Source organism: Homalodisca vitripennis, chromosome 6 (genome assembly GCF_021130785.1).
Source record: "Homalodisca vitripennis isolate AUS2020 chromosome 6, UT_GWSS_2.1, whole genome shotgun sequence".
Lineage (NCBI taxonomy): Eukaryota > Metazoa > Arthropoda > Insecta > Hemiptera > Cicadellidae > Homalodisca > Homalodisca vitripennis.
This window is the reverse complement of record NC_060212.1, coordinates 132387942-132406272: the sequence shown is the minus strand read 5'-3', so window position 1 is coordinate 132406272 and position 18331 is coordinate 132387942. Positions and strand designations below refer to the sequence as shown.

The 18331-nt window shown below is 33.7% G+C and overlaps 1 protein-coding gene across 3 annotated transcripts in view; it reads right to left on the bottom strand.

Moving 5' to 3' along the window:
- Positions 1-18331, bottom strand: part of LOC124364923 (bcl-2-related ovarian killer protein) — a 54599-nt gene extending 36268 nt beyond the window's left edge. Inside the window, exon 1 of one of the 3 annotated variants that reach the window (XM_046820734.1) lies at positions 18192-18331. In XM_046820734.1, the coding sequence (XP_046676690.1) occupies positions 18192-18316 (125 nt within the window). In that variant the 5' untranslated portion in view covers positions 18317-18331. Of the gene's footprint in view, positions 1-1767; positions 1940-10132; positions 10373-18191 lie in introns of those variants that run through there. The other 2 variants (XM_046820735.1, XM_046820738.1) reach the window with 2 other exon arrangements.

The window sequence follows — 18331 nt, the reverse complement described above, 5'->3', positions numbered from 1 at the left end:
TTATATTATGCTTCCTGAAGATGTGGGTATTAAATCCCAAGAAATATATAGAAGCCTTATAATCTTTGTTTTTTCATTTCAATAAGTGAAATAGTATATATATATATATATATATATATATATATATATATATATATATATATATATATATATAGATTTAAATAAACGACCTTTAAAATCTATTGCACCGCATGGAACAACTGGTATAGCATCTGGGATTGCGTACTCGCCCCTCTCAGGAAAAAGAGACCTGCAGAATGAAGAGGCTGTGCCGGGACAAAGTCTGTTCTCCTATCTTTTGTGTGGGAGTTGTTTGAAATAAACGGACCTCTGCTTTGGATACTAGTAAACCTTATATATCCATAGGTGATGGTGACGTGTATAAAACAAAGGGAACTGGACGTTTGCTTCTTTCCAGTATTCCATGACACTCAAGCAAGTTCAGTGCCAGCGTCCTGTGTCCAGCCCGTGGGAGGAGCGTTGGGGTTTACGATCCGTCCCACCTACTCATTACAATACCGTTACTGATATCATTTTACAGGGATTTTGAAAACGGGCCGAGGAGAGGTGAGCAGTTTGGTCGATGTAGGTATTCAAATTTTTAACACTTTCTAAGACTCAGTTGAGCCTAAATAGTTTGGAGACTACACGGGAGAGCGTCATTCATTCTCTACATTAATTACTCCATTCCCTGTCTTAAAGGTCTAAAAATGTAAAGAATACATTGTTATACTGTTCATCATAATTTTTTGTAACGTGAAATCGATTGCCGTCAGTATAACGTAATCTTTAAACATCAACATGAGCTGAAACTATGATTTGTGACCCCTTATGAACTGGAATAGTCATAACATATTGAATAACTAATTACATAATGCTATGCTTTGTTTAAATTATATAGGCCATAAACGATTTTGATGAAGTAGTCTAATTATTCAATATTTCATGAAATTAATTATTTCTTAAACTATTCTTGTTTATAAGTGGACATGAATGTCTGCACAAAATTAAATACACGCAACGCACGCACGCACACGCACGCACACACGCGCGCGCGCACACACACACACACACACACACACACACACACACACACACACACATATGGTGTTTTGTAAAAAATATAAAATCTCATAAAATACTTTTCAAATGTAGTTCACCGATATTCACATTACCAAACTGACCATTAAGAACCAGATTTAGAGTTCATCTTCTGGAAAATTTGGCTAACAATAGTTTTTCTTCACTGTCTGTTTAGAGGCACATGACGGTAAATTACAAATAATAACACTCAATTGACATTTTCACTTAATTTACAAAATGTATATATTATTTTATAAAATTTAATAAAAATATAAAAAATTACTAATATATTTAATTATTGATCAAAATTGTTATCAAAATATACATCTAATACGGCAGTTATAAAACACTTAGTTACTGACAAATCAAAGTGAAGACCTAATTAAAAGTTTAGCAGTCTATTGTTTAATGATCCTTTTTGATAATGGAAGTAATGTATGGACATTTGCCATATTTCGTTGATTAAAAATTTAACAGGTCTACGAACAGATTTTTGAATTACAATAACATCGGATTCTTGTAACACCTTCAACTCCTGTTCTTTAAAATAGAAATCGAATAAGTAGTAACCAAAGCTAAGATTAAGATGGTACTGATATTGAATACAATTAGCATACTTTACAATCAATCGATATTTGCTGGGGTAAAAAATTTGAGGATTATGAAAGGAAATATAAAACTTACCATAGTTTAAAAATTGATGTAATCCTTAAACAGTTGTCAGAAACGTTATCTCAAGGAAGGCACTCGCGAAGGACACCATGATACGAGATAAGCACGTAGAAAGACAGACAGACAGACACAAGTGGTAAGTCACTACCGTCCAAGACTTGTAGACTGACTGGAGACCCCGCGTAGCGAGCGAAACGAACGAGAGCTAGCTGGTGCTGCACCCGTGGTCACTAGGCCAACTACTAAATTCCCATTCATTCATTGTTCGAGTAATTAAAAATCCAAATAGTATGATAGAAGTTTTCAAATCATTTTGCTTTTCTCATCAATATGGTGGATATGTGTGACATTCCTATCGCAAAATACAATTGTCGTTGGAAGACGTATCTTATAGCAACAATATCTAATCATGGATCTTGGGGATTACATGATATAAATAACCTAGATCCAGATAATAACTGTCTGAGATAATGTTGACAGTTTATTAGTCAAGGTCACAGTAAGGATAATAATGTTGATGCGTATGGGACTGGTATTATAATGATATTAAATATGTCTTTATTATAGAGGTAAAGCTAGAACGTAAAATTGTTCTCTTCTACAATTATTTAACCTATAAAATACTAAATTACACGTGGCAGGGAGGTTTTTATTTGTGCTGCTAGTCAGTAGTTCCTTCAGTTCTTTTCAAATTTAGAAATTAATAGTAGTAAATTTAAATTGTAAATAACTGCCATTTAACACGTCGACTGCGGCGGACGCCCTTGGGCGATTGCTGTCTAATTAAAATACTTATCATCATTCAAGACAGAGCCGCAGTGTAGGTGTTAACAGCGTTATTATAGCTAGACAGTTATTGTACAGTAGTTTGACACGTTGACTGCAGGAGACGACCTAGTGCGGTTGATGTCACAAGTAAAGGTGTTAACAGCGTTATTATAGCTAGACAGTTATTGTACAGTAGTTTGACACGTTGACTGCAGGAGACGACCTAGTGCGGTTGATGTCACAAGTAAAGGTGTTAACAGCGTTATTATAGCTAGACAGTTATTGTACAGTAGTTTGACACGTTGACTGCAGGAGACGCCCTAGTGCGGTTGATGTCACAAGTAAAGGTGTTAACAGCGTTATTATAGCTAGACAGTTATTGTACAGTAGTTTGACACGTTGACTGCAGGAGACGCCCTAGTGCGGTTGATGTCACAAGTAAAGGTGTTAACAGCGTTATTATAGCTAGACAGTTATTGTACAGTAGTTTGACACGTTGACTGCAGGAGACGCCCTAGTGCGGTTGATGTCACAAGTAAAGGTGTTAACAGCGTTATTATAGCTAGACAGTTATTGTACAGTAGTTTGACACGTTGACTGCAGGAGACGCCCTAGTGCGGTTGATGTCACAAGTAAAGGTGTTAACAGCGTTATTATAGCTAGACAGTTATTGTACAGTAGTTTGACACATTGACTGCAGGAGACGACCTAGTGCGGTTGATGTCACAAGTAAAGGTGTTAACAGCGTTATTATAGCTAGACAGTTATTGTACAGTAGTTTGACACGTTGACTGCAGGAGACGCCCTAGTGCGGTTGATGTCACAAGTAAAGGTGGTAACAGCGTTATTATAGCTAGACAGTTATTGTACAGTAGTTTGACACGTTGACTGCAGGAGACGCCCTAGTGCGGTTGATGTCACAAGTAAAGGTGTTAACAGCGTTATTATAGCTAGACAGTTATTGTACAGTAGTTTGACACGTTGACTGCAGGAGACGACCTAGTGCGGTTGATGTCACAAGTAAAGGTGTTAACAGCGTTATTATAGCTAGACAGTTATTGTACAGTAGTTTGACACGTTGACTGCAGGAGACGACCTAGTGCGGTTGATGTCACAAGTAAAGGTGTTAACAGCGTTATTATAGCTAGACAGTTATTGTACAGTAGTTTGACACGTTGACTGCAGGAGACGACCTAGTGCGGTTGATGTCACAAGTAAAGGTGTTAACAGCGTTATTATAGCTAGACAGTTATTGTACAGTAGTTTGACACGTTGACTGCAGGAGACGCCCTAGTGCGGTTGATGTCACAAGTAAAGGTGTTAACAGCGTTATTATAGCTAGACAGTTATTGTACAGTAGTTTGACACGTTGACTGCAGGAGACGCCCTAGTGCGGTTGATGTCACAAGTAAAGGTGTTAACAGCGTTATTATAGCTAGACAGTTATTGTACAGTAGTTTGACACGTTGACTGCAGGAGACGACCTAGTGCGGTTGATGTCACAAGTAAAGGTGTTAACAGCGTTATTATAGCTAGACAGTTATTGTACAGTAGTTTGACACGTTGACTGCAGGAGACGCCCTAGTGCGGTTGATGTCACAAGTAAAGGTGTTAACAGCGTTATTATAGCTAGACAGTTATTGTACAGTAGTTTGACACGTTGACTGCAGGAGACGCCCTAGTGCGGATGATGTCACAAGTAAAGGCGTTAATTGTGTTATTTGTGAAATTTAAATTTTAAGATGATATAAGTAATTTTAGTGCAGTTTTGTTCAAACCTCCATGAGAGTTGTAAATTATGAAATGTTAAGTTAAACCACTATATAATATGTCTGCACTTTTGTTTAAAGTACTATACATATAGTAACAGAATCTTGTATTACGAAAGTAAACAGTTTGAATTTTTATTTTAGTTAGAAATAGATTTTTTTTAAATTTAATTTTTATATACAAAACTTTATATTTTACCAAACTTAATAATTTTATTTGAACCAGAAGTAAAATGCCATTTATATTTAAATATTTTTTAGGATTTTACTCTACAAGTTTGAAAGAATTTTGACGTTTATTTTGGTTAAGTGGAATTAAACGGACGGTTTTACAGTTACACATAATCATAGATTTCTTAAATTTTAAGGATTCGAATTTTTGTCAAATATATATTATAATCTTGCAGCCGTGGGTGTTATTTTTAAAACATCGCAGTTTTCAGAATTTAAATAAAAGTAACATTCTTAAGTTTATATCTGATTGTATTTACCATATAGTCAAGACCCAATTTATTATAATATAAATTTTCGTAAAACAATTACATGATTTTATGGAAGTATATTCTTTGATTTACTTAGATATAAAACAAATAAAAACCGATACATTTAATATATATTGTATTGTTTTATTTCAGAAGATGAATCAAATTGTATCATCATTAAGAATCCTAGAAAAAAAACAGCGGTTTCAAAGTATTTACAAGTAACCACTACGTGTCAGATTTCAAATTAACCTAACATAGAAACATGCAAATCAGGAAAATTATTTTCTCAACGCACAAGGTTTTTCCAAACCAATATTTACTAAATAAATATTTTCATAACAATTCCAAAACTGATTTTCTGTGCCATTATAGCACTTTATCTTACCTCACGTATATGAGGGAAAGTCAGCCTTGATGTGTTGGGACACGCGATGCGCTGTATAAAATAACTGATGTGAATAATTTCAAGACACAGTTTTTTCCAAACCAATATTTAATAAATAAATATTTTCATAACAATTCCAAAACTGGATTTTTTGTGTCATTATAGCGGTTTATCTTACCTCACGTATATGAGGGAAAGTCAGCCTTGATGTGTTGGGACACCCGATGCGCTGTATAAAATCACTGATGTGAATAATTTCAAGACACAGTTTTTTCCAAACCAATATTTAATAAATAAATATTTTCATAACAATTCCAAAACTGGATTTTTCTGTGTCCATTATAGCACTTTATCTTACCTCACGTATATGAGGGAAAGTCAGCCTTGATGTGTTGGGACACCCGATGCGCTGTATAAAATCACTGATGTGAATAATTGGTGCTCCATTCTGATTATTCAGTGAACACAACTCCACTTGTTTGGGGAAACGGGTTGTTGCTTTATTGTCTGTAACTTCACACGTTCTACTGGAGCCCAAGGCCAGGTAAACAATTACACAAGGAAGTTACAACAGCTCCCAGAGCAGTGACGTCACAGGTGAGCCTTTATCAGTGGACTGTGAAAACAAAGAGCTGTAAACACCACAGACGTGATGACAAACATGTCAGATACGGTAGTTACGTGAGATAGCCCAACGCTATATAATCCCCAATGCATCATATGGGATTTTTATCGCTGCTTTTGTACTACAATATTGAGCAAATATGTAATATAGGAAATAATTCAAGCAAGTTAAACTTTACACAAGTAAACCGCCTCTGATTCTCAAACGTGAAAGATCAAAGTACTATTTACTGGGTTCCAAAAAGTGCCCAGTCTAGGATCGCTAGGGTCTAGTTTTTACCTTTGGGTTTCTACCTTCGGGAAAACTGACAGATACAGTCATTCCTGTATCTGTATTTGTATATCATATATCTGTACAGTTTCCTCCATAACTCTAGGAGCCTTCGTCCTCAAGCCAATTCCGGCCTCTCAGAGTTCCTCCTGAATATGGAAATTATTATCTCCTAAAAGTTTTCAGTCTTTCAGATCTCACGGCTTTTGGAAGCTTTATGAAGTGTTTTCGTATGACAGGGCCAGGGATTTTGGAGCCTCCGGCTTGTAGAAAATATTGTCCTTTGATAAAGTAAAGTGTCTGGTAAGTACATATGTTTCTGGAAGTTTCGAGTCTCTAAATCGACTCGTGTTACGGATTTTAATGGAATCGCGAGGCTTCTGAGCATTCCACCTGTGGGATGTTCTGGTCTCCAGTAGATCTTGTCCTCTGCCATATATTGATTTGTGAAAGTTCACGATCTCAAAACCTCGCGGACATTTAGGCTCTCAGCTTTTTATTGACGATTCTTTAAACTCGCTTCCTATTGGCTATGAATAATAACATCCCTCTTATAGCGTGGTTAGCAGACGCTGCTACCCGTTTTTGGCATTTCGTGTCCGTTTGGAAGCTTTCAACCGATAGAATCCCCGCCCAAGTAGAGGCTCACGGCTTCTAAGCCCCCCCTTATCGAAACTCAAGCGAGGAGTTCCAGTTCTTAGGGTTCCTACCCTCTAAAAGCTTCCGGGTACTTAAAATTGTGAGTTTGGAAACCTTCTTCACCTAAGAACTCTGTTAGAATCTTATATAATCTAAAAATGTCAATCACGAACCTGCCTATCCTCAGATGTTGGAGTGCAGAGATTTGTAGCTTACGTGACCTTTCGACTAATGAATACTACACGTCTCCGTAAGCTCCTGGCATTTAAGGCTTTCAATTTCATAAAATTTCGGTTAATCTAGAAGCATTCACCGTTCGAAAGTTTTGAACCTCAGAAAGCTTATGGCCCCCGAGAGCTTCTAGTCTTTTTAACATTTCCGCCTCCTTAAAGTTACCCGCCTACGGAATTCTCTGCCTGTAGAAATTTAGGTTTGTTTAAACTCCTGATCTCTCAAAAACACAAGCTTCCATCATTCACATCCTTGAGGTTGTTTTCAAATATTTGCCTTAGCTGGGTAAGTTACTGTAATAGTCTTACCTGTAGGCAGTAATACTGAGCGAATTTTGAATGTTAAGTTCGGATGTTCTGTTTGAGCGAGACCACATTTGATGTTGTAGTTGGTTTTTTGGTGCTATGTTTATATTTTCGAAAGAAATGTTATTGCATTATTACCTAATACTGTTAAGATGACAAACAATTTTAATCTGGGCGATATTAAAAAATCTTTAAACATGCACGAAAGTTGAGTAATACAATTCCAAATTCGTAAGTACTGAGGATGCATGATAGACAACTTAAAAATTATTCAGAATAAAAATCGCGCAACATTTTCAGTAAATGCAGTCGATGTTGTGGACAATCTTGCAAATGTCTGTTCAAAACGAAACTTGCAATTTAGATGATGGATCAACTGAAAATATAGCAAACTCTAATGGTTAAGTTGATGATTTGTTATTTGCCACTAGTTGCCGAAAGTGCTCGAAAAATTTCCAGAGTAAAACTTTTGCTGTGAAAAAATTACGCTAGTTACAACATGTTAGTAAAGTTGAATTTAATTCACATTTTTATCAAATAACCAAAACAACAGAACATAACCTCACCACAAATACAACAATGCTCAAAACAAAACAGTTGATCATAATAAAATGTAACCACACCTACTCGATAGACGGTTACATCAATCCATCCAAAGTTGAGCACACATAGCCAACTGCAAATAATGGTCAACTCATTTTTACTGTAAAGCGAACAAATGATTGCATGAAAATTAACCAACCATTTTTATACTTTTTCTTGGCTTTGTAGGGGTGAGATGTATTGCTCTCGAGATTTCTACGTTATTTCCATACTTTTTCACATGAGATAAATTGATTGATACGATTGGTGTGACTTTTGGGATGGTTGGAAATTACGATGGTAAGAGTTACAGTTAAAGAGGCCATTTACCCAAAATAAAATACTTAATACTTTTCATGGGAAAATTTGTAATTTGGTAATATGGTTTTGTCAGACATACCAAAAATTAAATGTTGTTAAAACGGCTGAAGGGAGAGAGGGAGAATCGATAAAAAATATTAGTACTTCGTTATCAGCTTATTCTTTCTAAATGTTTGTAATTTGCTTTTAAAGCTTGTTAATCACATAATTTACAAATTGTAGCATGGTCTTTACTTTAGCAGAATTATTATTTTGGTACAAAGGTAATAAATGTGTTTTACAACTTTCACATTATTTTCAAAACTTCCACTAAAGCTTTAACAATCTTATTGGCCTATGTTTAGAAAAATAATGATTTCCATGCTACAGTTGTGTATATGTAGAATAGAGCATATTTACGTATGACCCAAATCTCAAAATAGACATTACCTGGCAAGAAATTTGTACCCGGAGTTGCTATTTGTATGGAGTAGTAACTTTCCTTCAAGCGCCATTCAGTCTCGGTCCTCCATTATAAATAAAATAGTACACAAATATGATCATTGTTTTATAACAGCTGATATTTTAAAATTAAAAACGGAAACTGTCGCAAGCCTAATAAAGAACTTTGAATAAGATAAACAAATAGGAGAGCAAACAAGATTCTAAAAGAAAAAAAACCTTGACGCATACACTATGTGATTTACACTGTCCTGGTCAAACTGTAACAAAGAAGCAATCTTTAAATAGCGAATTGTTTCGTTAATGCTAATCTATTTGCACTAAATATTAACCAATGTTTAGTTTATTTACACATCACATTTTCTTCACAGAGAAAATCGAAACTAGAATAATATACCTCATCATGCTTGAAAACATTTCTCGCAATTAGATACAAATTCAATGACTTTAATGTAATTGGACGATGTACGTCTCCCCCACTGGAGAATGGAATTAATAATCAGGTTCCTTGATGTTCGTCACCTAAAATTTAATGTCATCACCATTCAACCTTAGTATACATAGGCTAACATTATATAGCTCAGCCTTTAATTTAAGGTTGATAAATAATCTAAGTTGTTTAGATTTAAGGTAAAATTTTCAGGAATTTTCATCTCCAAACACTTGAGATGAAGGTAAAGCATATCTTATTTTACCAGGCGAAGTTAGGGCTAAGAACGTAACCTGGGGGCGTAAAGGTGACTTCCGAACTTGGTACTGGCACTTTAACCTGGTACTTTAAATAATACGTTTAAAAGTAAGATAGTGTTGTAATACTTACAGATGGAAAAGTCGTTAAATACATGGATTGCTCGTTTACTCTATAGGCAAGAAGTGGTATTTTTCGACTACATGGTTTATAGTTTCGCTAGCGCTCAGCCTATTAGGCGTGATCCCCTAACTTATTTCGGTGAACTTGGAAAATGGTAACTTGAAGATATCTGTCCTACAGAGTTATATGGCGCCGTTTTAAAACATAAATATTATAAAGAAAAAGTTCGATTAAATGAAATAGTCAGATAATTATTGTAGGCAAACCGTAGTTTGTACAACCGAAGTTCTATCCTGGTGTTCTTTAATAAATCTTCGTTCTCTTTCTATTTTTAATTATCAGCAATATTAAATGGTTTTAAGACATTGATGGTTTATTTTTATCTTAATAGTTCTAAACAACATACATTGTTTTGACAGAAAAAGTGAATTAGCTTGCAGTATGGATTATTCAACATTTGTATTTTTCATTGTTCATTACATTTTCATAACAACTAGAATCGGTGTGTAAATTATTTTTCACAACTATGTCAAATGCATAACGGTGATACATTTTTCCCGTCCCGAAACGTGACGGGATATTCAATTCTATAAATAGCCACCTAGGTGCTGTTGGTAATCCCTATGTATACGTGACGGCCAGCAGTGACTTTCAATAAAAGCATTCCAATAATAATTTAAACGTCAGAACATTATAATTTATTAACAATTATTTATTGGTAGAAAGAGTATTGAATGATACGTACTTTTTGCTTTGACGACGAAGTTTCAGTCCGAATTTGGGTGAGCGAGGGGGACGCCTCGCCTGACCTCCCCAGTTCGATCCCTCCTCTAGGCACGTGGACAACATGCTGCGACACTACACACCACCACCGTACTGTACCGCTAGAGAGAGAGCACAACACAATACCGTGAACTTGCCTTGTTGTCACGACACAGCTGATACCACAGTCTGTGTTGTCGCTGTTGCTGTTTACTCTATATACGTCTACACGTTCATAATCTCCTGATAACTGCCGATGTTGATCAATTAAACGCGATAACGTTGATTTTATGGCGCCTGCCGGCAGTCTCTAAATAATGCCTCCACTGATGTTATGACTCTCTGATAAAATATTAATGGTGACTCAAATACAAAGGGACTACTTCAACATTTTTAACTTAAGTGTTTTCTTCAAATCATCAATTCGTCATCATAATATGTAGAAGGAAGAAATACAGTAGAATAAATAATTCTGTCTGGAGAATTTATAAAACTTAATAAATTAATCAAGGTTAGGCTATACTTTGTTGGATCTAGCCCATGTTCGATAAAATATCATTATGTTGTCAATAAACATAACATAATACAAGTCTAATATTTGCTTGATATTTTTTTTAAGGTAAATATAATTCTAACGCATATAAAATCAATTTAAACTGGACACTGCCACTCCGTACAGTGGAAGGCTAGTCTTAAGTTTCTTCCTCATTACATTTTTTAAATTTGTTTTAACAATTCAGTTCTTTTAATAAGCATTTTATTGTGTTTTATATATATATATATATAATAAAATAATAATAATAATATAAATATATAAAAAAGTGTTTATAACCTTCATTCTTTTGTTTGTTTATATTTTATTTTATACATGCTTTTGATAATGTTACTGAAAAGTAACGAAATGTTAAGCATTTCGAGTTGAAGAAACGTGTTTTGTTTTCTTTTATACCTATATATACTCTATATTTGTAAATGTTTACATAGAACTAAAAAATTTTTTTGTTATAAAAAGGAAAAGAGAATCATCTTAGGTTCAACCCATCTGGTTGCCTTGATTTTAAAATTAATTGATGTGCTATTTCAACATTTCTTAAATTTATCAGATTGGTATTTTTATTGGGGTTTGGCTCTAAACGGTAAATTTATTTTAGGCTGAAGCAATTTTTTAATTTTTTTTGATTGTGTTGAATCGCATGAGCAGATAATGGTCTCTCATAATTTTGATGAACAACATCAAATCGATGATTGGTCATTCTCACTCTTAATGGAGTGATGGTTTTTCCAATATAGTCTTTGGGACAGAATTTACAGGTTAGTTGATAAATTATGTTTTTTGTAGTGCAATCAATGTTACCTTTAATAGGATATTCTTTTTGAGTTGTGCTACTTTTAAACGATTTAGAATTTATTAACATCTTACAAATACCGCATCTTGGCTTGTTGCAAGAATTGCACACGTTACATTTGATGTTATTACTTTTTGGATTTCCCTCATACTTTAATTTCGGTCTAGAGAGAATGTTTTGTAAATTTGGAGGTTTTTTAAAAACTACTTTGGGGGTCTTAGAAAATAAATTTCTTGTTTCAGAGGAAGATTCCAAAATAGGAAAAGAATCCTTCAGAATTTTGTTGATTTTATGAAGGCCAGGAAAATATTGGGTGATAAATTTAGGATCATTAGGATTAATAGCACTGGAAATATTTTTAGGTGCTCTGATTTGTCTATCAACAAGATTTTTTGGATACCCCCTTTCAAAAAGTACATGGGACAGTCTGTTTATGTAGTTATGAAAAAAGATTTTTTGCTCTTATTGATAAACTCTTGGGGATAGATTTTTTTAATGTGAACTGGATGGCAGCTGGTGAAATGCAAATATTACATTTTGTTACTGTATTTGACATGAATTTTTGTTTTCAAATTATGATTTTCAATAAATACATCATCAGTATCCAAGAATGTTACTGAATCTGGTGAGATAGACCATGCAAATTTTAAAATGCTAAATTTATTGAGATTAAAGAGAAAGTCGTTAAGTTCTTTGATACCATGCTGCCATATTATAAAAATATCATCTAAGTACCTGAACCAAATTAGAGGTTTATAATTGTGACTGATTAAAAAATTCTTTTCCAATAGTCCCATGAAAAGATTGGCATAAGAAGGAGCCATCCGTGTGCCCATAGCAATTCCTTTAGTTTGAAGGTAATTTTGGTCCTGGTCATAAGTTTGAGAATGAAATTAGTACTAGGTTTGGAATCGTTTGGTCTTGAAATGTAGACCATCATCTGTAGGAATATTTGTATACAAAAATTCTACATCGACAGTACACAATTTTTACTTCTATGTCAACATTTACAAATATTCTACACACAGCTGATTGGAATCTTGTTGTTTATGGTATTTATTTGTTACAAATTTTTGTTTATGTCTTTTGTTCTTGGTTCGAGTTCTGTTTATATGTTTTAATTCAGTGTGGTTCTGATGAAGGGTTCTGTGAACTCGAAAATTAAACATGAGCACTGAATTTTTGTTTCTGTTTTTGTGTACACTTTAAAGTACTTAGAAGAGTATTGAAGCCTATTGGCATTACAGCAATAATTAATTGGAATTTTGTCTATCTATTATATATAGATAGATAGATAAAACTCATTAGCTTTGCTTTTATAGATATTTTTTTAAAGAGAAATTAAGTCTTTTTGTTTTGGATGATTATTTCGGCTTAAACTTTTAAATAAAAACTCTAAAAAATTCGGATGTATAACCACTCTTTCAGAGTCTCAACGGTATATATTTACTTGTTCAAGATTTTGTAATGTTAAAGTAATATGATTATGGTTGGTTTGAATTGAATTCGTTAATTCTAGACAAATCTAAAAACTAACTAAAATTTTTACCAAAATCCTACATAGATCATATTAGAAATGTACACAATTTAAAACACACGTTTTATATGGTTTTTTTATATATACGAGAAGACAGTGTACGTCATAAATCATGACATTAAAGACTTGATTTCTGTCGATGACGTTACAAATTATCAATCTATACTATACCAGTCATATGATATCGTAAACTAACAATTCATATGATATATTAAACTAGTTTAATTTGGTAAGCTACACTATCTCACAGAGAAGTTGGTATATTCAAATAATCATATTCAAAAGGTTGACTTACAAAATTCATTCCTGTGGTCCCTAGTTACCTGCGCTTTAAGAGTCTTTGTAGTTCATGCTCAATACATTAGTTACCATATGCTTTTGACAAGTTAGACTGATTTATCTACAGCTTCCATCCTTTGGCACTCTATGCCTAATTTTTTTTCCAACTCTCAATGAATCTTAAGTTTTTTCATTAGTGAGTCAGTATCATAACCTAGAATCGTCTACTGAATGAATAATTGTTTTTGTCTCAATATAAAAAAAAGAAACGGTATTAAATAGCATACCTGAAGAAATGTTTTAGAGGTGTTTAGGATCGTCTACTCCTAAACAGTAATTAATAATTTTTTTCAGTATTTTTAAGGAATCATTTCTTTATGTACGCTCTTTATGTTTTATGTCAGAAGTGAGCAAGGACGAAAGAAGACCCCTCTCTTGCTTACCAATGGCTGCCGGTAAGACTGCTCAATGCCATTGACGAATTTGTGAGCTGGAAAACCAAACGGTCTGTATGAGATGATACGGTACATATTAATAATTAGATACCTGGCACAGTTTCACCAGGCGCGAGCTCCGGAAGCGAGGCACGGGATGAGTATGTCGAGCGAAGTGAAAGCCCCGGACTATTACTACATAATTTGTAGCGGCCGCGCAGCAGACGTCCATTCTAATAGTCTGTGGTTTCAGAAAAAACAAACATGTTTCACGTGTAATGACAGGATGAGGAGAACACGTTGTGGATAGTGAGCTGTCCGTCCTGCTGGGTCATCAGATAGGTCTCACGTGGTGGTGTCCTTCGTCAACATTTATTATCATGCTCAGGAAGAACGATTAAAGGTTCAGTTAAAAGTTATGTGTGAGCCTACAGTAGTATTCTAGGGATTTTCCAAGTTGTTATTATTAATGTTTAAATTTGTGCATGTACTTCACACCGTGTCTTGCATCAAATCAGGATGATTCAAACTTCCTCACGATTGTAGAAAGATGTTTCCTTTTACAAAAAGCACTGTAAATAACATTATCTCGAGAAATACCATTGTAGTTTTACTGAAACCATTTAAAAGTTACAGCAGTTTTGAGAAACCATAGAAAAATAACAAAGGCATAAATATAAATGTGTTGGAAGATCTAAGAGTGTAGATAAGACATTTCTAGTAGTACCTTTGCTGTCCATCGTGCGATTGTAGTTTGACGTGAGTGTTAATAATAAAGATTATTGCATTTGTGATTTTCAAATTGTAAAATCATATAGATGCCAAAAATTAGGAAAGTTAGGCAAACTTAGGAAACTTAGGCAAAAACTACACAAAACCTTGAGATAGTTAACTATAAAATTGTTTGTTTTTAAACAGCGAAGTCCTAAATCGTACAATAGTTTAATTGACTAAATTGTGATATAATTTTTTTAATTGGCCATATATTCAGTTTAGCTTTACTTTACCACGGATAATGCTTACTATTATTACATAACAAATGCAGCACAGAGGTTGGAAGTAGAAAGTATTTGTTCGTCCTCTCCTCTGTCTAATAGATAAGACTGTGGCTTTACACTATGAGAAGCCACGGTTCGTTTCCCTTAAATTTCTAAAAAAAATATATGTCTAAAAAAATGTCTAAAAAAGTATAAAACAGATATAGCCATAAACAAAATAAATTTATATAAATAGAGTAAATGTTGAAAGTATTGCGCTATAAAAGTTGTATGCCTGCGTCTAAAAACATATTATTTAGTTTAAAAAATGAAAATGTACACAATAACCTCAAATCTCGTTGATTTAGACTTTTAGTTCTATAGCTCATCCGATAAAACTTTTGATTTTGTGTTTTAATACATCCAATAGTTGTATTTAATTTTATTTGTTTATCTTTAAAATTAGTATGAATTTAAAAAAGTTTGGTAATTTTTTAATCCAACGCTGTTGAAGAACTGTACCTGTTTAATAATACTGGTTGTTATGTATGAATTAATTGAATTTTGATTGCATAATTACCACAAACTGTTCACTGATTGTTAAATACTCTTACATCTCTATATAGTATTTGATCTAAGAAGCAATAACTATGGCAAACTTTAATGCTCATTGCTTTGTTTACCTTGGCGAGGCTAGAAACCTCGTCTAATACGAAATACAGAACAAGTTTAAATAATTTAATATAGTATATTAGTGATTTGAGTTTAGCAACTGTGCTTTACTATTTTAATACATTCTTTAAAATTCAATATAACATATCGTTTGGTTTTTTTATATCAGTAAATAAGTAGGGTCTTTTTCGTTTAAAAGGGCCAGCACCTTACAAACATACTATACCTGAATGACAGTGCATTTAATCGTTTTTTTGGTGTTATTAGTTCGTAGGGCAGTAGTCCAGGTACTACTTCTAGTATAAACTCGTCTTATCTTATCAGTGGTAAACGCGCGTCGCTTATCTTTTGCCTGTAATGAAACCAGCGTTAGTTCTGTCTGAGTTTTGTGTGTGTCAATAAAGCGTGGTGAGTTGTTCTGGGCTTGGACTTTGCAAGCTCGAGTTAATTTTTTTCTAAAAGATCAAGCAGCGCAAAGCGCTGCACAGCGGGCAAGCATCACGTGATCTGAGTTTTGAATAGGCAAGTTAGGGTCTTTTGTGCTGGCCCTTAAACGAAAAAGACCCAATAAGTATAAAATTAATAGGTTCTAAATTAATTTCATGTAGTAATTAAATCAAAGTATACTTGTGTTTGTAAAACCTCCTAGACAACTTTTATCCGGCAAGGGATTTTTGACGATCAAATTATGCGTTGTCGCCCATATGATACTGATTCCATCTGTCCCACTTCAGCTTCTGGTTTTTAATTGCATCAACCAGCTCCAATACTGTAGCGGAGATTGTAGGTCTATCCGTTTCCGAGTAATTTATCCCACAAACGGGTGTTTTGGTGAAATGAAAATGAAATGAAATGAAAATTCGCTTATTTAAACAGGCAAAGTTAGGGCCTCATGGCCAAATTAATATACACTATCACAATATTCTTATCAAAATATTGCATCAATTATTAAATGTTGTAGGTTGAACGAATTCGAAATTGTATTGAATGCAACCTTATGTAGTTATGTGGTTATGTGGTTGTTATGTGGTTCACTGGACGTCAATGTACTCTGCGATAGCGACTCAGACATCAATGAGACAGGTGAAAATTTTAATCAAATATATGCAAGTTTGGGCAGAATATGATAAGCACATTTAGTTTTATATCGCTTAGAGTGTTTGTAATTCCATCAGTACAAAATATTAAATAATATAACAATAATTCGATATTAACGTAACTAAATTACTAAACACAAAATGATATATTTTAAAATTAAAGAACTAATTTCATTCATTTAATGCCATACACTGATAAACAATAATGGATTCTATAACCGCTTTAGACATTTATTATGATAGGAAATAGGGAAAAGTAATAATGTAACTATATCGACAAAATAAACAATTCGGACAGGAACTCGGATAATTTTGCTGAAGTACGCGTATACGTTCTCTCCTGGAGGTACACAACCTTAAGAAGGTACACTGATGTGTCTGTGTTATGCTTAACACTTTTTATCATGTTTAAATGATATTCAGGTTAGTGTTTTTTCAGTTAACTGTAATTTTTGTTGAGATGGAGTCACTGTTAAATGAAATACTATCTAACATTGATGTATGTGCGGATTGGTTAATTGCACTCTACGCGGGATAGCTTAATACATAGAATCATGTTTTTTTTTAGTGGGTATTGAAAGGGGCATTTTTCATTTCATCTCGCAGGAGAAATTAAAGGAGAAGACATAATGGCATCCACCGATTATCTTCCATGATTTGTTAATCTTTTAAAACTTGCTGTACAGGAGACAGAAGCAATAACCGAGGCATATAAGATAGGCGCAGTACAAGCTCTAAATATTTTACACTCGTTTCCATATTATATCAGATAAATTATTATATACTTACATTCATAAAATTATTAGTACTTTACATTCTTTAAACTTTAAATGTACAAAATAGGTCTAGATTTAATCAAAAGTAGTGTGTTTGCATGATCAAATGGTTAGTTTCAATAAAACGAAAATATGCCATTATTGGGTCAGGTAATACATGTATAATCAGTGTTTATGTTTCTATCGTTTTCTTATATAATCCTTTCGCACAACCAGAGTGTTTCAATAAAGAAAGGGTTTTAGCATTGAATGACATATTTTCATGTACTGTTGCCTAATTAAAGTCTGCATTGTCGATGAAATGTACTATAAATGCATGTGCAAGAGCAAATAACATAAGGATCCATCATTATGTTATCTGACAAATATTCTACGTTTACTCACAATTCTGTTATAAACTTAATACAATTGTCTATATGATCAACCATATGATATTTTAAGATGTAACATATTTCCTCATGTAACTTATTCTTACAGTATAAGTAAAATAACTGTAGAGTAAATGTGAATGTTCACATTTGGTGACAAGATTTGATATTAGCGCAATTATGAGTTATAGCACTCTTTTTACCTTACAGCAACTTTTATTATTTAAACACTGATATAAAAAAGCTAACCCAATGAGACCAATGAACGTTGATATATCATATTGCAAGATATATCGATAAAGATCGTTTGCAGACTGAATTTTGTGAGCAACTTTATTTTTAAACAGACAAGAACATTTTCTATGATAGTGCACATCCAGCTATGGAATTTTGCTGAGCATAATTTAAACTTATTAGTGAGTTTACACAATTTTCTTTTGTTTGCTAGGAAGTTTTATAAGTTGAGTTATAGGCTTAAAATTTTTAATGCAGCATTAGCGAAGCCTATTACCCGACATGTTGTGTATGTAATCTATTTGAGTAATTTCTTACATACCTTCTGAGAGGTCGAAGTTTGAGGCCAAACCTAGGAGACCTAGTGGGTCGCCGGAATCGGAAACTCTCCTGTAAACTAAAACTGCCCAAAGTATCGTCCGACTCTTCTGGTAAAGGAGACAGCATTGAAACTTTGGAAGA